This window comes from Somniosus microcephalus, chromosome 28 (assembly GCF_052327205.1).
Source record: "Somniosus microcephalus isolate GS21.2 chromosome 28, FLI_Smic_1.0, whole genome shotgun sequence".
NCBI lineage: Eukaryota > Metazoa > Chordata > Chondrichthyes > Squaliformes > Somniosidae > Somniosus > Somniosus microcephalus.
In genome coordinates, this window is record NC_141014.1 from 24,074,875 (window position 1) to 24,096,649 (window position 21,775).

Sequence of the window (21,775 nt, forward strand, 5' to 3'; positions counted from 1 at the left end):
CAACAGCAAAGCAGTAATGACGTTGTGCAAGGCAATGGTTAGACCACAGTAAGAGTCGTGTGTGCAATTTCGGGTGCTCCATTATAGAATGACATTATGTTAATTGTTTTTCATTCTAGGTGTACTCTGTTCAAAATGGCTGGCACGGGAGAAGGAAAAAACAAGAAAGGGGACAATGGGATTGGAAATGCCATTGATTTTGTCCTCTCGAATGCCAGGCTGGTGCTAGGTGTTGGTGGAGCTGCTGTGTTGGGCATTGCAACGTTGGCTGTTAAGAGGGTAGGGGTACTTGTTTTCATTCAGCTCTTCTCTGTCCTCCTCCATCTCCACACCCCTCCTACTCTGACTAGGTTTTCAAGTTCCAATTGGGAGACTGGCCTCCCACCTTGCACCCTACATAAACTTAGCTTGTCCAAAACTCTGCCGCCCGTATCCTAACTCGCACCAAGGCTCGTTCACCCATCACCCCTGTGCTCGCTGACCGACATTGGCTCCCGATCCGGCAGCAGCTCAATTTTAAAATTCGCATCCTTGTTTACAAATCCCTCCATGGCCTCGCCCCCTCCCCCCAGGTCTCTCTAACCTCCTCCGGCCCTACTACCATCGAAACATAGAAGATAGGAGCAGGAGTAGGCCATTCGGCCCCTCGAGCCTGCTCCGCCATTTAATGAGATCATGGCTGATCATCCAAATTCAGTACCCTGTCCCTGCTTTCTCCCCATATCCCTTGATCCCTTTAGCCTCAAGAAATATATCTAACTCCTTCTTGAATATATTTAATGAATTGGCCTCCACTGCCTTCTGTGGTAGAGAATTCCACAGGTTCACCACTCTCTGGGTGAAGAAATTCCTCCTCATCTCTGTCCTAAATGGCCTACCCCTTATCCTTAGACTGTGACGCCTGGTTCTGGACTCCCCCGCCATCGGAAACATCCTTCCTGCATCTAGTCTGTCCAGTCCTGTTAGAATTTTGTAAGTTTCAATGAGATCCCCTCTCATTCTTCTAAACTCTAGCGAATATAAGCCTAATCGACCCAATCTCTCCTCATACGTCATTCCTGCCATCCCAGGTATCAGTCTGGTGAATCTTCGCTGCACTCCCTCCATGGCAAGAACATCCTTCCTCGGATAAGGCGAGATCTCTGCGTTCCAATTCTGGCCTCTTGCGCATCCCAGTTTTCATCGCTCCGTCATCGGCAGCCGTGTCTTCAACTGTCTAGGCCCTAAGCTCTGGAATTCCCTCCCTAAGCCTCTCCGCTCTCTCTCTCCTCCTTTAAGACGCTCCTTAAAACCTACCTTTTTTGACCAAGCTTTTGCTCAATTGTCCAATCTCTTTGTGGCTTGTTGTCAAATTTTGTTTGATTACACTCCTGTGGAGCGCCATGGGACGTTTTACTACGTTATATAAATGCAAGTTGTTGTTGTCTCCGTGGGGCTGAAAAGTGAAGTAAGGATATCTCCTACCAGACAAGAGATATTAAAATCGCTTAACTGGGAGAATGTTTCTTACTTGCCACATACTGATGCCTTTAACTACTGGAGTACAGTACATGTGTTGCTCCAAGCTCCTCATGGCCGGTATTTTTTTGTTGTTGAATCTATATCTTTATCTTGCAGATGTATGACCGGGCGATCAGTGCCCCAAGCAGCCCCAGCAAGATGGACTTGAGGTCTGGGAAGCAAAGCTGGGAGGAGCCCAGCTGGATCGGGTCATCGCCACGCTTACTGACCAGGGATATGAAAATGAATGTCAGTAGATCTCTACAGACCCTGCCCACCGATTCCACAAGCTTTGAAGCAGGTAAGCTGTTGGCTAGAATAAGTAGTTGGTTTAATATACAGCGTATATACCAATCAAAGGGTTGTGAATCTTTGGAATTTTCTACCTCGAGAGGGCTGTGGATGCTCAGTCGTTGAGTCTATTCAAGGCTGAGATCGATAGATTTTTAGGCACTAAGGGAATCGAGGGATATGGGGATAGTGTGGGAAGATGGAGTTGAGGTTAGAAGATCAACCATGATCTTATTGAATGGCGGAGAAGGGCCGAATGGCCTACTCATAGAAACATAGAAGATAGGAGCAGGAGTAGGCCATTCGGCCCCTCGAGCCTGCTCCGCCATTCGATGAGATCATGGCTGATCATCCAAATTCAGTTCCCTGTCCCTGCTTTCTCCCCATATCCCTTGATCCCTTTAGCCTTAAGAAATATATCCAACTCCTTCTTGAATATATTTAATGAATTGGCCTCAACTGCCTTGTGTGGTAGAGAATTCCACAGGTTCACCACTCTCTGGGTGAAGAAATTCCTCCTCATCTCAGTCCTAAATGGCTTACCCCTTATCCTTAGACTATGACCCCTGGTTCTGGACTCCCCGGCCATCGGGAACATCCTTCCTGCATCTAGTCTGTCCAGGCCTGACAGAATTTTATAGGTTTCGATGAGATCCCCTCTCAATCTTCTAAACTCCAGTGAGTATAAGCCCAATCGACACAATCTCTCCTCATACGTCATTCCTGCCATCCCAGGTATCAGCCTGGTGAACCTTCGCTGCACTCCTTCCATGGCAAGAACATCCTTCCTCAGATAAGGCGACCAAAACTGCACACACTACTCAAGGTGTGGTCTCACCAAGGCCCTGTACAACTGCAGCAAGACATCCTTGTTCCTGTACTCCTGATCCTATTTCTTATGTTCACTATATAATTGTATATTTGTTAATACAGGAGGGAAAAAAATCACAATTAATGACACTGAAGGAATTGGTGCAGGTGTTGGGGGGGAGGAGTGGGGGGGGCTTGGAGCACAAATCTTCAGCACTCCAGTCTGGATGTTATTAGGGCCCATGGCCTTTGCTGTGTCCAGTGCACTCGGCCGTTTCTTGATATCATGTGGAGAGTATCGAATTAGCTGGAGACTGTGATGGAGGAGGTTGAGCTGGATAATCCACTCGGCACTTCTAGCTGAAGATGATTGCCTTGTCTTTTGCACTCACTTGCTGGGCTCCGCCAGCATTGAGGAAGGGGATGTTCATGGAGCCTCCTCCTCCCGTTACTCGCTTAATTGTCCGCTGCCACTGGATGTGGCAGGACTGCAGAGCTTTGAACTGATCCGTTAGTGTGATCTTGGTGGTGACTACAATGGAGGGTTTTGAAACTGGATGCTGAGTCAAATAGGACACCAGTGTTTTGCACGGACTGGTTCAGCCTCCTCCTTGTTGGCCTCCCATTCTCCTCTCTCCATAAACTTTGACTTACTCAAAATCCTCCTGTGTCCTGTTCCGCACTTAGTCCTCGCTAATCTACGCTGGTTAACTGTCCCAATACAGATTGAATTTAAAATTCTCATCCTCATCTTCTAATCCCTCCAATGCCACATCCCACCATAACCTTTGCTTCAGCCTTGCTTCCTCTACCGCACCTTTCTGTCCTTTAATTCTGACCTTCAGTGTATTCTCCCCCGCCCCCCCCCTCACTTCCTTCACACCATAGTTGATTGCAGAGGTTCCAGCTTCTTTGCAGAGGTTCCAGCTTCTTGCCCCAGGTTTCTGCTGCCTAAGCCGGGTGGTACAACCGCTGCATTGTGGTCGTATATAACGTACAACTTAGACACAACTCTGACTTGTGTATTGGGTTTTATATAAATGAGTTGCATTTACTCCATTTTCGTGTCTCGATACAGGTATTTCCAAAGGTGCTAGTTCTAGTAAGAAGACCCAAATGGATTTGAAGAAAGCTCGACTCCGCTTGTCCATGCAAGATAAACTCTTTGTGTATTATCGTAAGCACGTTGTCGTCCCAGGGGCGGAGATGAGCCGAGCCAAGCAGGCGGCCATGGACATCTGCACAGAGCTGCGGAATTTTATCCATGCCAAGCTTCCTGATATGCCTCTCCGGGATATGTACCTTAGTGGCAGTCTGTACGACGATCTGCAGGTTGGGGTTTAATCTAATTCCATTGAGTTACACCAGTCAGATCTGGGAGCAGCCCGCTTATCCACGTTCTCCATTGCGGAATGGCGCGTAGCTTAGAGAGCAGTGTAAATAAGGAGAAAGAAAGTCATTTTATAATGGGGCTGGGGAATGGGCAGTGTGATGGTTTAACTGATTTCCTGCCTCTCAAGTAGTAGATTGGTTCAAGTCACAGTAATGTCAGGTGTCCCGTTAGTTCTTGCCTGGGCCATTCGATGGAGTCTGGCCTGGGTTTTCCGATTGTTATGCTGACCTCTGGACATCTCAAAGCTCTTTACAGCCAATGAAGTACTTTTGAAGTGTAGTCACTGTTGTAATGTAGGCAATGCGGCAGCCAATTTGCGCACAGCAAGCTCCCACAAACAGCAACGTGATAGTGACCAGATAATCTGTTTTAGTGATGTTGGTTGAGGGATAAATATTGGCCGGGACACCGGGGGAGAACCTCCCTGATCTTCGAAATAGTGCCGCGGGATCTTTTACGTCCACCTGAGAGGGCAGGCGGGGCCTCGGTTTAACATCTCATCCGAAAGACGGCACCTCTGACAGTGCAGCACTCCCTCAACACTGGAGTGTAGGTCTAGATTATGCGCTGAAGTGGGGCTTGAGCCAGAGGCGAGAGTGCTACCGACTGAGCCACAGCTGACACCCGTCATTTGACTATTGAAAATGTAAATTGAAGGTGTGTAAATAGCAAGTCGAAGCTCTGTCAAGAGTGCCCCACAATCGGGCTGTGATGTGATACCGAATCATGTCGCATGTATTTCTTTTCTGGCCCCCTCCCAGATATTCTTTTATTATCTTATTGAGAAACCCAGATAAAAGGCAGTGTAGGGTACTACAAGAATGGAAAAAGACGAGGGAAATCAGCAAATGGTGATTAGATGATGCCAGGCTTAACCACTAAATACCGAGGAATAAATACAGGTGTCTAGTTTATTCATATAAAGAATTTATAGTGTGTAATAAACAAATGCCTACAGACTGGCGCTGATTCAATAATCCAGCTAATGAGCCCAGGATAAAATGTGTGGCAATTGAAAATATCTCTGCAGTACTGGAAAGTGGAAAGGAAGAGCCTTGTGCAGTGTACGTACATGGTTGGATAATGTAGAGGGAGGGTGCAGCTTTATCTCTGCCTATCCCATGTAACAGAAACGTGCTTGATGCTGTCACTATGTGGAAAGTGCAACAGCTGCTGTTTTTCAGTACGGCAAAATGGCAGTAATCCAAAAGGCACAGGCGTTCTGTTGTGGCTTAAATCACCTTGGATTCATTGGAATCGCCTACTTTTAGAACTGGGAATCCAGGGTGTCCGATTCCCAATCCCTTGTGCTCCTGCTGTAGATTGGGGAGACGCAGATCTGCCCCATATTATCTGAGTTCTGAACTTCGGGCCATAGGAACGGGAGTGTTGAAGGGCAAGGGAAGACCATTCGGTGAATGTGAAGGCTTTGGAGAGGCTACAGAAGAGATTTACCAGAATGGTGCCAGGGATGAGGGAGTGCAGTTACGTGGATAGACTGGAGAAGCTGGGGTTGTTCTCCTCAGAGCAGAGAAGGCTAAGAGGAGATTTGATGGAGGTGTTTAAAATCATGAAGGGTTTATATTGAGTAAATAAAGAGAAACTGTTTCCAATGGCTGAAGGGTCGATAACCAGAGGGCACAGATTCAAGGAGATTGGCCAAAGAACCAGAGATGACATGAGGAAAATCTTTTTTACACAACAAGTGGTTAGGATTTGGAATGCACTGCCTGATCGGGTGGTGGATACAGATTCAATAGTAGCCTTCATTAGATAAATACTTTAAGGAGAAAAAAATTGCAGGGATATGGGGAAAGAGTGGAGCAGTGTGAATAAATGGATTGCTCTTCAAAAAGAGCCGGCGCAGACTAGATGGGCGAATGGCCTCCTGTGCTGTACTATTCTATGATTCTATGCCATTAGTAGTGGTTTGTATTTTTGGTAACTTGGTTTTTTATTGTCTCGATAAGTGATGTTACTGTGAGTGCCATAAAACGTGTTACAAAAATGAAACGGCTTCTGACCGGAATCTCAATCGAGTTTAATTGTGCCCGACTCTTTAGGTGGTGACTGCAGATCATATTCAGCTGATCGTGCCGTTGATCCTGGAAAAGAACCTCTGGGCTACAATCCCAGGGGAGGAGACCATCATGAACGTCCCTGGATTCTGGCTGGTCCGCAGGGAAAACCTAGAATACTTCCCCCGCAGCAGCAGCTACTGGGACCGCTGCATTGTGGGCGGCTACCTCTCGCCGAAAGTCGTGATCAAGACCTTCGATAAGGCCTTGTCGGGGACCATCAACTGGCCAGCTATCGGCAGCATCTTGGACCTCATCATTCGGCCCGTGGTCCCTTCGGAAACGCTGACGTTGGAGGTCCAGTACGACACGAGTAAAAAACTGTTTATTGACTTCCTGCCGCTGATTGTGATGGAGGAGACCATGCTGATCGCCAAGCCGCACCGGGACGGGCGGTACGAGAACATGTGGCGGCAAAGCTTCCGAACTGCCGAGACCGCCAAGCTGCGAGCCCTGGACGAGAGGGACGGCGGCTGCCGTTGCTGCTGCCTCAAGATCCTGAAGGCCATCTGCAAGTCCAGCCCTGTTCTCAACAAGCTGACGGCCAGCCAGCTGACCAACGTGATCCTCCACGGTTGCGCCAAGGGGTCGGACTGGTCGCCCGATCTGCTGGCTGACAAATTCCTGCTGGTTCTCAGAGAACTGATCAGCTACTTGGAGCAAGGCTTCTTGCCGTGCAGTTTAGATACCAAAGTCAACCTGTTTTTGGAACTTACAGAAGAGGAAATCGATGAGCTGGGCTACATGCTGTACTGTTCCTTATCCGAACCAGAGACATTGTTAAATACATGAATTAGGTTTGTGGTAGGCACATTGCAGAGGTTCGTACTTTGCTAGTGATCGGAGTTTACCAAATGAGCGAGTTAGAGTGCTGCTGTTAACCATTTAATCACCCTATTGACTGGGTGACTCTTCATTCTGCATTTCCTGAACTTGTAATCGTGATCAGAAGTTGCCTGACAGGGGAACTAGGTGATCTTGCAGGAAGGACTTTCAATGTTAGTTACAATTTATTTTAAAAAACCACTTGGGCTCGGGCTGAATGCTATACAGGAAACTCTTTTTTTTTATCCGGCACCGACGGGACCGGCGTGGTGCCAGTTTATCAAAAAGTCCGGATTACAGAGAGGTATAGTAAAAGGTACGAGAGCCCCGTACACGGCCACAGATCCAGGTGTCCCTGTTGTACGGCAACAGGTGCAGGAACCCCGGCCACAGACCAAGCGTCCCTGTTGCATAGCAATAGGTGCAGGAACCCCGGTTACACGGCCACAGATCCAGGAACGGCCATTAATATGAAGTAAAACTTACCTGAACCTACTCCTGAATTTTGCCGGTTAACAGAGATTTCCGGTTATTTAGGAGCCGGTAAATCGAGAGTTTCCTGTATTGTCCTTTAATGAACCACGGGGGGGAAAATGTTCACATTTCCCGTTGACACTTAAAAATGTAAAGGTTCAAAATAAATGTCAATTTGAAAGGCTTGGAAAGAAATGTTCAAAATTGCGACTTAATAAAGTCAATTTGACGGAGGTCCAGTCATATTTTCTACTGGTTTTGCTTTTAAAAACCAGTAAATTTCCAGAATTATCACTGAGGCTCCCAAGTGTAGACACAAAACTCAATCGGAACTGCATTTTAAAAGAAAGAAAATTACAAATTGAGCGCTTTTTAAAAAAAAAAACCAATCGAGCAGATACTCGGGGTCGCAACTTTCCCTTCCGCTTGATTTGACCTGAGTGAGAAGCCCAACAACTGCAACGTGTATTTATATAGCACCTTTAACGTAGTAAAATGTCCCAAGGTGCTTCACAGGAGCGATTAGCAAACAAAATTTGACACCGAGCCACATAAGGCGATATTAGGGCAGATGAGCAAAAGCTTGGTCAAAGAGGTAGGCTTTAAGGAGCGTCTTATAGGAGGAACGGGAGGCAGAGAGGTTTAGGGAGGGAATTCCAGAGCTTAGGGCCTTGGCTGCTGTAGGCACGGCCACCAAAGGTGGAGCGATTTAAAATCAGGGATGCTCAAGAGGCCGAAATCGTGGAGTGTTGGGCTGGAGGAGGTTCCGGAGATAGGGAGGGGCGAGGCCATGGAGGGATTTGAAAACCAGGATGAGAATTTTCACTCCGGCATCTCTCTTGAAAGTAAGTGTGGAACTTTGAGGTGAATCTTTCCACTGAACGTCACTCCCTTATGGGTTATCTACTCCTTGACGTGAACATTGACCAGCCCTGATTGCAGGAAAATTGCACCTCCTTGCCAAATTCGCCACTCACAGCAAAATGAACAAGTAACCGTGGAGATGGTTAAGATTTACTTGGGTAAGTGCAGCTCCCAACGCAATTAAAATTTATACGAAATATAAAACTGTGGAGCATAAACTCCAGCACAGACCACTTGGGCTGAATGGCCTGCTTCTGTGCTATAAATTCTAAATCAAATGGAAAAATTATGGGTATATAGAAATATAGAAAATAGGAGCAGGAGTAGGCCATTCGGCCCCTCGAGCCTGCTCCGCCATTTAATGAGATCATGGCTGATCATCCAAATTCAGTACCCTGTCCCTGCTTTCTCCCCATATCCCTTGATCCCTTTAGCCTCAAGAAATATATCCAACTCCTTCTTGAATATATTTAATGAATTGGCCTCAACTGCCTTCTGTGGTAGAGAATTCCACAGGTTCACCACTCTCTGGGTGAAGAAATTCCTCCTCATCTCAGTCCTAATCCTTAGACTGTGACCCCTGGTTCTGGACTCCCCTGCCATCAGGAACATCTTTCCTGCATCTAGTCTGTCTAGTCCTGTTAGAATTTTATAAGTTTCAATGAGATCCCCTCTCATTCTTCTAAACTCTAGCGAATATAAGCCTAATCGACCCAATCTTTGCTTCCTGTCTGCCAACCAGTTCTCTATCCAAGTCAGTACCTTGCCCCCAATCCCATGTGCTTTAACTTTTCACGCCAATCTCTTATGCGGGACCTTATCGAAAGCCTTCTGAAAGTCCAAATACACCACATCCACTGGTTCTCCCTTATCTATTCTACCAGTTACATCCTCAAACAATTCCAGTAGATTAGTCAAGCTTGATTTACCTTTTGTAAATCCATGTTGATTTTGTCAGATCCTGTCACTGTTTTCCAAGTGCTCTGCTATTACATCTTTTATAATGGACTGTAGCATTTTTCCCACTACCAATGTCAGGCTTACCTGTCTATAATTCCCCGTTTTCTCTCTACCAACTTTTTTAAATAGTGGGGTTACATTAGCTACCCTCCAATCCATGGGAACTGTGTCAGAGTCTATAGAATTTTGGAAGATGACCAGCAATGCACCTACTATTTCTAGGGCCACTTCCTTAAGTACCCTAGGATGTAGATTATCAGGCCCTGGGGATTTATCAGCCTTCAATCCCGTCAATTTCCCTACAAATACTGATTTCATTCAGTTCCTCCCTCTCATTAGACCCTATGTTTCCCGACATCTCTGGGAGATTATTTGTGTCCTCCTTTGTGAAGACAGAACCGAAGTATGTATTTAATTGGTCAGCCATTTCTTTGTTCCCCATTATAAATTCCCCTGATTCTGACTGCAAGGGACATACGCTTGACTTCACTAATCTTTTTCTCTTCACATAGCTATAGAAGCTTTTACAGTCAGTTTTTATGTTCCCTGCAAGCTTACTCTCATACTCTATTTTCCCCCTCTTAATCCTTTTGTCCTCCTTTGCTGAATCCTAAACTGCTCCCAATCCTCAGGTTTGCTGCTTTTTCTGGCCAATTTATATGTCCTCTCCTTGGGTCTTATGCTATCCCTAATTTCCCTCGTTCGCCACGGTTGCGCCACCTTTTCTGTTTTATTTTTATGCCAGGTATGTAATAGGTCTTCTTGTTAAACTCAAAGGAGATTTAATTTATCATGGTGCTTTTGGGCAAAGTATATAGCAAGCCAAGTGTCCATTACAGCAGAACTTTTGTCTTCGTGTTTAATCTCTAAACGGTTTCCCAGCCCAGAATGACTTGTAGATCCAATTGGCTACACCAGTAGACTCCTCCACTAGAAATCGGACCTTTTCACCCACTTTAATCAACGCGCATGCGGTTCTGGTGAGGGCGGTCCCGCCCAAACCTATCTTTCGCGTTCCGATGTTGCCAGAACTGCCGTACCCCTCCTGTCTTTTTTTTTTGTTTTAATGTCGTGCGTAGAAAGGTTTCCATTCGTGAGACCACGAGCAGCGCTGTGCTTTCCCCAGAGTTAGATTCCTACCCGTCCGTGGTGTCATTGCCAGGCAGCTTTCTGCAGAAAATGACCTCTTCGGTGTCCAATTAATCCGCTTTTCCTGCACAAAAATATGGACAAATGAGTCACCGTACACAAACGTTCTTTTTATAATCTACGCTGCAGTTCTGACGGTTTATCTCTGGGTGGGGGGGAGGTCCCAGGTATCTTGTCTTCTACCAGGTAGCCTTGTTAAATCTATTAATTAATAATCTGTTACATCTCGAGTCGCTAATGTGAAAAGATCTCGGGCATGTGATTTGGGATTTCTTTATTTAATATGGTTGTTGCTTTGTATGACAGGAAAAGCTTATAACGGAATGTCTAGTCTGGCTATCCATCCGATGGCCTCCCGCGATGCCGAGTGGAGAAATGAGGGGCCTCCCGCAACAGATCTCGGTGGGCAGGTTGTTGTGATGTGTTCCACGGTCTGGGACTCGTGGCCACAGTCGCACTCCGGATCGTCCCTCATCTTCCACTTGTGGAGCAGGTGGCCGCAGCGTCCATGCCCAGTGCGGATTGGGTTGAGCGCTGTCCACTGTCTTCGAGGGAGGTCGAAGCCGGGGACCTCTGCTGTTGGGTCAGTGATGATATGGTAACAGTGCTAATATCAATCTGCCAGACCCTCAGAATTCTAACAGAATAATGTGGCAAATGAGAAATAAGAGGCGCAAATGGAAGTGAGCTGTCTGAGCTTCGAGAGCTGGATTGCCTGATTTAATGCCTAGCTATCAAGACTCTATAAATTCAGTTTTTAAAAATATTATTACTAGTCTGAATTCATATTCACAGGTATAAAGGGGGTTATCAATGAAACTTTTTTATTTGTTCCTGGGATGTGGGCGTCGCTGGCAAGGCCAGCATTTATTGCCCATCCCTAATTGCCCTCGAGAAGGTGGTGGTGAGCCGCCTTCTTGAACCACTAGTCCGTGTGGTGAAGGTACTCCTACAGTGCTGTTCGGGAGGGAGTTCCAGGATTTTGACCCAGCGACGATGAAGGAACGGCCGATATATTTCCAAGTCGGGATGGTGTGTGACTTGGAGGGGAACTTGGAGGAGGTGGTGGTGTTCCCATGCACCTGCTGCCCATGTCCTTGTAGGTGGTAGAGGTCGCGGGTTTGGGAGGTGCTGTCGAAGAAGCCGTGGCGAGTTGCGGCAGTGCCCCTGCTCTATAATATAACAGTATTTTGTTCTTTATCAGCTTTTCCTTTAGTGTTTTTAATATGTTGCCCTTTCTGGTGCTTCCCTTGTGGCTCTTTTGGTCTCCTTAGTGTGCGCCCTATAGGTGCCAGGTTCGACCGCAGGCCTGTGCTGAAGCTGCTGATCTCAGCCTGGCTGGTAGTAGCGTTAGCCGCAGTGCCTCTCGGGTGTGGGATGGGGAGGGAAGTGATCAGCCAGGGTTTTCACCTCTGACCTCCACCTGGTGGTGTGATGAAGACAGACTTGGGGCTCCTCTGTGATACGCGCCCCCCCCCCTCATATAAATGTATGTAAACCTTGGTTAGACCACACCTGGAGTACTGTGCTCAGTTCTGGTTTCCGTATTACAAAAATGATAGAGGCACTGCACTGGAGAAGGTGCAAAAAAAAAAAAGATTTACAAGGATGATACCAGAACTGAGAGGCTATAACTACCAGGAAAGATTGAACAGGCTGGGGCTCTTCTCTAGAAAAGAGAAGGCTGAGGGGGCGACCCGATAGAGGCCTTTAAAATTATGAAGCGGTTTGATAGGGTAGATGTAGAGAAGATGTTCCCACTTGTGAACGAATCCAAAACTAGAGGTTATAAAGATAGGGAATTTAGGAGGAACTTCTTTACCCAGAGAGTGTGGAACTCGCTACCACAGGGAGTGGTTGAGGTGAATAGCGTAGATTCATATAAGGGGAAGCTGGATAAGCACCTGTGGAAGAAAGGAATAGAAGGGTTTTTTTTTTATTCATTCATGTGGGCGTTGCTGGCTAGGCCAGCATTTATTGCCCATCCCTAATTGCCCTTGAGAAGGTGGTGGTTGAACCGCTGCAGTTTCTCGTGGCAGACAACTGAGTGGCTTGCTCGGCCATTTCAGAGGGCAGTTAGGCGTCAACCACATTGCTGTGGGTCTGGAGTCACATATAGGCCAGACCGGGTAAGGGCGGCAGATTTCCTTCCATGACATTAGCAAACCAGATGGGTTTTTACAACAATCAGGGTCACTATTACCAGTGCTAGCTTTTTTTTATTCTACTAGAATTTAAATTCCCCAGCTGCCGTGGTGGGATTTGAACTCGCGTCAGATCATTAATCGAGTAACATAACCACTATGCTACCGTACCTGGTAATCTTCCCTATCAATACTTTGAAGATGATTCCTTCCAACTCTATAGTTATGTACAATAATGACCTTGTATCAGAACATGATAATATTCTGCACGAGTGAGATAATTATATGTAATGGTACGTACCTTGCCAGTGTAAAACCTGCACAGTTCATTGTAATCAAAATAGTCTTTGTGCCAAAATATATATCATGGAAAGATTTTGTCCCCGATTTAAAATTGAGAATAATTGCTGTGTAATTATATTTTACAAGACTCGCTGTAGCCAAAGATGATTCTTCAACGAGCATAACCCATGGGGCTGTCCAGATAGCTCTGGCTCTCCATCCAATGAATAATTGAAGGGATGAAAACATTAAAGATGAGGAAAAACTCTTTGAGCGAGTACCTGTTAGTGTAATTTAGCCAATGAGTTTCCTTCTCCTTTTAAGCAGTCCCTGTAAAATGCTGATTACAAGCAAGGGGTTTTGTATTGTTTTTGCATTTGAACCTAATTATATCGCAACTTCTACTTTGCATCACTGGGGGGGGGGGGGGGGAAAGATTATTTTGGCGAGTGACTAACTGTACTTGATAGTAATGGGCTGCAATGAGCTGATTGGCGATGGAGTATTGTGGTTGTAACACAGATACTTGGCGAAGAAAGACTTGCATTTCTATAGCGTCTTTCATGACCTCAGGACATCCCAAAGCGCTTTACAAGTACTTTTTGAAGTGGACTCGCTGTTGTAATGTAGGAAACGCGGCAGCCAATTTGCGCACAGCAAGCTCCCACAAGCAGCAATGTGATAATGACCAGACAATCTGTTTTAGTGATGTTGGTTGAGGGATAAATATTTACCCAGGACACCGGGGAGAACTCCCCTGCTCTTCTTCCAATAGTGGTCGTGGGATCTTTTACGTCCACCTGAGCGAGCAGACGGGGCCTCGGTTTAACGTCTCATCCGAAAGACGGCACCTCCGACAGTGCAGCACTCCCTCAGCACCGCACTGGAGCGTCAGCCTTGGTTTTTTTTTGTCTTTGGAGTGGGACTTGAACCCACAACCTACCCACAACCTTCCAACACAGAGGCGAGAGTGCTGCCCACCGACCCACGACTGTCACTGTTATATTGTGTCATTGCAATGTAATAAATAAAAGGATGTATACAATAAGTTGATCAGCATCTGAAAGACCGGTTAATGTTCTGAGTGTGACTTAGTCTGAAAGGACGACATTCAGGGCATTCGGAAGGGCTGTGTTGGAAGGTGATCAAATGGTTTAAACCCACCATAAACCTGCAGTTTGGTTCCTTTTTATTTATCATATTCCAATGACAAAATAAATATTAATAAAAACAAATCCCTCAATAAACTGCAATACATTTTAAATACAGTGGCTTGAAACTTTCTGATGTGTATGTAATGTGAGATGTTGCCATCTGTTTGCTGGTTAATAACTGCGCGTGACTGGAGTAGAAAAGATGGGCAATATTACTGTATATTATGAATCCGGTTTTGTTTAGGTGTGGATCAGGATCCCATCCTTATCCATGAATACTCTTATTAGCTCATGTACCTTTTAAAAGTTAATACCACTATTCATTGCAGTGCAAAAATCATAGAAGTTTATGGCACAGAAGGAGGCCATTTGGCCCATCGTGTCTGTGCCGGCCGAAAAAGAGCTCTCCAACCTAATCCCACTTTCCAGCTCTTGGTCCGTAGCCCTGTAGGTTACAGCACCTCAAGTGCATATCCAAGTACTTTTTAAATGCGATGAGGGGTTTCTGCCTCTACCACCCTTGTTTGAACTAGCAAAGTTTTGCTCCAACCTTCGAATTAGGTGTAATTTTAGAGGACTCGGTGTTAAATCAGAGAGCCACTGTTGGTACAACAGGAGAGTGACGGAGTGGTATCTCGAGAGGCAAAGGAATGTAAAGCTATTAACTGTCCAGTCAGGCAGGTAGATCCTTGCGTCTCTAATAAAAAACATTTCCGAACTGGCTTCAACCACCTAGCAATTGGCCATTCCGACCGATGCAAATTATAACAAACCTGAATGGATGCATCATTCAGCAATGTGCCTGAATCTCAGGAAAGGCTAATGGGTGCATGACACTGAAAAATGCCCAACACAGCAATTATAGAAAGAAAGCACTTGCATTTATACAGTGCGTTTCACAACCTCAGGACATCCCAAAGTGCTTTACAGCCAATGAAGTACTTCTGCAGTGTAGCCACTGCTGTAACCTAGGAAACGCAGCAGTCAATTTTGCACACAGCACGGTCCCACAAACAGCAAAGTGATAATGACAAGATAATCTGATTTTTAGTGCTGTTGGTTGAGGGATAAATATTGGCCAAGTCACCGGGAGAATTCCCCATCTCTTCTAAATAGTGGCCATGGGATCTTTTGCATCCACCTGAGCGGGCAGACGGGTCCTCGGTTTAACGGCACCTCCGACACTGCAGTTCACTGAAGCGTCAGCCTAGTTTTTGTGCTCCAGTCTCGGGCGGGGGACTTGAACCCACAACTTTCCGACTCGCAGGCGAGAGTGCTACCCACTGAGCCACGGCTAACATCCAATCTTAGCCTTCACACCATTGAGTTATTTAGAGAGAGATTTGGGTTGCACGACACTGAAGAATTGGTGGTGGGACAATGAGGTGGGGAATTAAGAGTAAACCTGTTGCACAACATTAAAGTTTGTTTCTTTTCTTTATAGATATCAGTGCATTAATTATGCCCAATAACTGCACTGAGAGTCTTTCACATATACTGGTCCAGAAGTTGGACACTAAAATATAGTGGCATCTAGTCCCATGCAGTGGATGGGAATGGACCAAAAAGGTTGTCTGCAATGACCAGACACAGGTGGAAGTGTTGACTGACTGAGAACAAACTAGACATGCAACAAACTGATCATGAATTTTCTTGTCAGATTTCTATATAAAGAAGTTTCATAGAATCATAGAACAGCACAGCACAGAAGGAGGCCATTCAGCCCAGTGGCTCGATGAAAGAGTAATCCAGTTAGTCCCACTCCCCTCGCTCTTTCCTCATATCCAAGTATTTATCCAATTCCCTTTTGAAGGCTACTGTTGAATCTGTTAACACCACCTTCTCAGACAGCACATTCCAAATCCTAACCATTCGCTCCGTAAAAAGGTTTATCCTCATGTCGCCTCTGGTTCTTTTGCCAATCACCTTAAATCTGTGCCCTCTGGTTATCGACCCTTCAGCCATCGGAAACGGTTTCTCTTTATTTACTCTGTCGAAACCCTTCATAATTTTAAACACCTCTATCAAATCTCCTCTTAGCCTTCTCTGCTCCAAGGAGAACAACCCCAGCTTCTCCAGTCTATCCACGTAACTGTATTCCCTCATCCCTGGAACCAATCTAGTAAAATTTTACTGACGTTTGAAAAGTTACCCAGCAGTTTAAAGTGTCCATTCCAATAATTTAACTCTCGAACTTCAAGATTCTTGTCAAATGTGCATTTTCTATCTTTTTGACATCGGTCTGCTTGACTTGTCTGAGCAAGATCTAATGTTGAATCTTAGAAAGCAGAGAACATTTCTTAATTTGCAGAATTGTCGAGGCCAAATGATGCTGAAATCCTGTATGCTTTTCTGACTGGACATGTCTAATAGAAGTTGCTGTATGTGTGCGCATACTTAGAAGCAATATACTCAGAACTTCTCATTTTTTGTTGTGTATGTGATACGGTTTTGATGGACATAGTCATCCTTCAAAATATTGTTTCTTTGAATAAAGGTGCAACTTTTACCCTTAAGTGCTGTCCATTTGATTTTGTATGTTCTACAATATCTCCTGTTACAGGAAATGTTCCCTCTTTTTTTGTGTGCGTGGTCCCTTTAACTGGCTGCGCGGCCCATTCAAATTTTCACGCATGCGCGGTTTCTTCCGTATAAAAGCCAGTGAGCGGCTTGCGCGGGGTCTCCAGACCGAGCAGCCTTAGCGAGAACGTTGGTTATAGGTCACCAGCTCGTTTCTCCGCAATGTCTGATAATGTGATAATAGCACACTCAATTAAAAAAAAACACATAGAAACACCTCTAACATTCTTCTTACTAACCTGGACCTAGATAAGTACATGAGGGAGAAAGGAATAGAAGGACAAAAGCAAAATACTGCAGATGCTGGAAATCTAAAATAAAAACAGAGAATGTTGGAAAAACTCAGCAGGTCAGGCAACACAGTGGAGAGAAAGAGAGTTAACGTTTCAGGTTGATGACCTTTTGTCAGAACTAGAAAAAGTTAGAGATGTAACAGATTTTAAGCAAGTGCAGGAGCAGGAAATTACATCCCCCACCAGGACAGCCTGAGGGCCCTCCGCTTCTTCCTTGAACAGAGGCCCAACTAGTCCCCATCCACCACCACCCTCCTCCGCCTGGTTGAACTTGTTCTCACGTAAAACAACTTCTCCTTTGACTTCACTCACTTCCTCCAAATTAAAGGTGTTGCTATGGGAGCCCACATGGGTTATGGTCTGAAATTGTTGAACTTGATGTTGAGTCCAGAAGGCTGTAGAATGCCTAATCGAAAGATGAGGTGCTGTTCCTCGAGCTTACGTTGAGCTTCGTTGGAACAATGTAAGAGGCCGAGGTCAGAATGGGAATGGAGCGGAGAATTAAAGGGGCAGGTGACCGGAAGCTCGGGTCACGCTTGCAGACTGAACGGAGGTGTTCCGCAAAGCAGTCTCCCAATCTGCGTTTGGTCTCCCCAATGTGGAGGAGACCGTATTGTGAGCAGCGAATGCAGTATACTAAATTGCAAGAAGTACAAGTAAATCACTGTTTCACCTGGAGTGTTTGGGGCCGTGGATGGTGGGAAGGGAGGAGGTGAAAGGGCAGGTGTTGCATCTCCTGCGCTTGCACGGGAAGGTGCCATGGGAAGGAGAGGGAGTGAATGAGGAGTGTGTCACGGCGGGAGCGGTCCCTTCGGAATGGGGAGGGGAGGGAAGATGCGTTTGGTGGTGGGATCACGCTGGAGGTGGCAGAAATGGCGGCTGATGATCCGTTGAATGTGGAGGCTAGTGGGGTGAAAGGTGAGGACATGAGGAACCCTATCTTGGTTCTGGAATGGAGGGGAAGGGATGAGAGCAGAAGTGCGGGAAATGGAACGGACACGGTCAAGGGCCATGTCAACCACGGTAGAGGGGAATCCTCGGTCGAGGAAAAAGGAAGATATATCGGAAGCACTAGTATGGAAGGTGGCATCGTCAGAACAGATTCGACGGAGATGGAGAAACTGGGAGAATGGAATAGAGTCCTTACAGGAAGTGGGGTGGGAGGAAGTGTAGTCCAAGTAGCTGTGGGAGTCAGTGGGCTTATGGTTGGTCGATAGCCTACCCCCGGAAATGGAGACAGAGAAGTCGAAGAAGGGAAGGGAAGAGTTGGAGCGGGACCACGTGAAGGTGAGGGAAGGGTGAAAATTGGAAGCAAAGTGAATGAAATTTTCTAGTTCAGGGCGAGAGCAGGAAACGGCACCAATACAGTCATCAATGTACTGGAAAATGAGGTGAGGGAGGGGACCTGAGTAGGACTGGAACAAAGAATGTTCCACATATACCACGTGGGTTCCCATAGCATTACCTTTAACTTGGAGGAAGTGAGTGAAGTCAAAGGAGAAGTTGTTCAATGTGAGAACAAGTTCAGCCAGGCGGAGGAGGGTGGTGGTGGATGGGGACTGGTTGGACCTCTGTTCAAGGAAGAAGCGGAGAGCCCTCAGGCCGTCCTGGTGGGGGATGTAATTCCCTGCCCCTGCACTTGCTTAAAATCTGTTACGTATTTAACTTTTTCCAGTTCTGACGAAAAGTCATTGACCTGAAACGTTAACTCTGTTTCTCTCTCCACAGATGCTGCCTGACCTGCTGAGTATTTCCAGCATTCTCTGTATATATTTAAGGAATAGAAGGATATGCTGATCGGGTTAGATAAAATAAGGTGGGAGGAGGCTCATGTGGAGCATAAACACCGGCATAGACTAGTTAGGCCTAATGGCCTGTTTCTGTGCTTCTACATTCTATGTAATTCTATATGGCTGCTGCTGCTATTATTTTAGGATGAGTCTGTTCTGTATGTATTTATTGTTGTTAACCAAAGATATTAAGGGACATGGAGGCAAAGGCAGGTGGAGGTAGGTCACAGACCAGCCATGATCTCATGGAATGGTGGAACAGGCTTGAGGGGCTAAATGGCCTCCTCCATCCAGAAGAGTGAGAGGTGATCTCATTGAAACATATAATATTCTTAAGGGGCTTGACAGGGTAGACGCTGATGAGATGTTTCCCCTGGCTGGAGAGTTTAGAACTAGGGGGGTCACAGTTTCAGAATAAGGGGTCGGCCATTTAGGACTGAGATGAGGAGAAATTTCTTCACTCAGAGGGTGGTGAATCTTTGGAATTCTCTGCCCCAGAGGGCTGTGGATACTCAGTCGTTGAGTATATTCAAAACAGAGATCGATAGATTGTTGGACACCAAGGGAATCAAGGGATATGGGGATAGTGCGGGAAGGAGGAGTTGAGGTAGAAGATCAGCCATGATCTCATTGAATGGCGGAGCAGGCTCGAAGGGCCAAATGGCCTACTCCTGCTCCCATTTCTTATGTCCTTTTCCTATGTTCCTATTAGCTATATGATGGACTGTTGAATGTCATAAAATATTTTTGACATTTAAGGTTGCTTTTTTAGAAGCATCCAGCCCATAGTAGATGTGCAGGTCTTGAACCATCAGCTCCAGCCCATGGTGTAAATAACCAACCGTTCAGGGAACTGGTGGCATTCTGGGCTCACAAATCTGCCCTCAAATTAAGGCTCCAGTTGTGGCAAATTACACACCATGAGCATTGGAGACCTGCACTTCATGTCAACAACAACTCCTTAAAACCGCCCTCTGTCCTAATATCTCCTTACGTGGCTTGGTGTCAAATTTTGTTTGATAATCGCTCCTGTGAAACACCTTGGGACATTTTACTGTGTTAAAGGCGCTATATAAATGCAAGTTGATGTTATTGTTGTTGGGAGAGAACTTTTGTCAATACCATGATGACTCTTAAAATGGTTCTCCTCAAAATCAGTGATGAAATTCAGTGCCCCCCCCCCCCCATTGAATGTGGTAGCTGGATTTGACTAAAAGGAAGACTGCCCTAAAACTCAACATGGGGAGTACTGTAACACTGCCTGTGGGAGCCTTACAAAAAGTTGGCCCACCTATTCAGGGGGATGGGGGTCTTTATGGCAGAGAATTAACCTCAAGAAAGTGACGAGATCAAAAGAAAGAGCAGCAATAGGGACAGCTGAGGAACAGTGCGATTGATAGGAAACAGATCATTACCATCCCCGGTTTCCTTCGCCCCACCATTGGCGGCTGTGCCTTCAGCTGCCTACCTCCTACGTTCTGGAATTCCCTCCCTAAACATAGAAACATAGAAGATAGGAGCAGGAGTAGGCCATTCGGCCCTTCGAGCCTGCTCCGCCATTCAACGAGATCATGGCTGATCATCCAAACCCTAGCACCCGGTCCCTCCACCGACAGCCATCCCACCCAAGCCCTATCCCCGTAACCCCATAACCCCACGTATTTAATCCCCCCTAACACTAAGGGTCAATTTTTTTTAATCATAGCCAATCAACCTAACCCGCACATCTTTGGACTGTGGGAGGAAACCGGAGCACCCGGTGGAAACCCACGCAAACACGGGGAGAATGTACAAACTCCACACAGTCACCCAAGGCCGGATTTGAACCTGGGTCCCTGGCGCTGTGAGGTAACAGTGCTAACCACTATGCCACCTCCCTGCCTCTCCACCTCTCTCTCCTCCTTTAAGTCGCTCCTTAGAAACCTACCCCTTTGACCAAGCTTTTGCTCACCTGGCCTAATAGCTCCTTACGTGGCTCGGTGTCAATTTTGTTTGATAATGCTCCTGTGAAGCGCCTTGGGACATTTTACTACATTAAAGGCGCTACATAAATACGCGTTGTTGTAGTAGGTTATCTCAGCTCTATCACCAAACTCCTTCCTCCTCCTGGCTTAGGTCTCTGCTGCTGTTTCATCTTTGCGTGTTGTAGCGGGTCCCCAAACAAACCCTCCCTCCATGCCTAGTCCCAGGCGTTCACCTCTGACCTGTTCCATGTTGGCTGCCATCTTTCAGTGGAATTAGCCGTCTCGCAAAGAGCTGTCACAGACGCGATGGACCGAATTGCCTCCTTCCTTCTGTGCTGTAGACCTCCATGGTTCTACTAGAATTTAGGACAAGGGTCCCGGGAGTGTCAATAACTACAGGAGGTCCCACACTCAGGAGAGTTTAAAAACCAATGGGCTGAAGGGACAATGACAACGTGCATTTCTATATTACCTTTAATGTAGTAAAACATCCTGAGCAATGATCCCCCTAAGGTTTGCAGGCGCGCGGCCGGGCACTGATCGCGAGGTCCTGCACAGGCCGCTCACCAGCTGTTCTGCTGGAAGAGATATGGCGCATGCGTGACCGTGCAGCAAATTTAATGGGCTGCGCAGGAGGAAAAAAATGAGAGGGAACATTGATCCCAGGGCGCTTCACAGGAGCGTTATCAAACAAACTTTGACACCGAGCCACATAAGGAGATTTATGGGTAACTTGGTCAAAGCGGTAGGTTATAAGCAGCCTATTAAGGGAGGAGAGTGAGGTTGCGAGGTGCAGAGAGGTTTAGGGAGGGAATTCCAGAGCTTAGGGCCTCGGCAGCTGAAGGCACGGCCGCCGATGGCGAAGCGGTGAAAATCGGGGATGGGCAAGAGGCCAGAATTGGAGGAGCGCAGAGATCTCGGGGTGGTTGTGGGGCTGAAAGAGATTGGGAGAGGTGAAGCCATGAAAGGATTTGAAAACAAGGATGAGAATTTTAAAATCGAGGCGTTGCTGGACCGGGAGCCAGTGAGAGAAAGAGTGGAAGACAAAGAATGAGATGTTGGGAGTCAATTAGAAAGACTCAATTTAACAACAACAACAACAACGTGTATTTATATAGCGCCTTTAACGTAGTAAAACATCCCAAGGTGCTGCACAGCAGCATTTTAAGACAAAAAATTTGACACCGATCCACATAAGGATAAATTATGGCAGGTGACCAAAAG

At 46.3% G+C, this 21,775-nt stretch overlaps 1 protein-coding gene across 1 annotated transcript; it reads left to right on the forward strand.

Moving 5' to 3' along the window:
* Positions 1–135: 135 nt before the first annotated feature.
* On the forward strand, positions 136–16,440 carry mief1 (mitochondrial elongation factor 1). The gene is made up of 4 exons (XM_085969603.1): positions 136–279; positions 1,618–1,801; positions 3,680–3,933; positions 6,058–16,440. The coding sequence occupies exons 1-4, from the start codon at positions 136–138 to the stop codon at positions 6,862–6,864; spliced, it is 1,389 nt and encodes a 462-aa protein (XP_085825729.1). The 3' UTR covers positions 6,865–16,440.
* Positions 16,441–21,775: the final 5,335 nt, after the last annotated feature.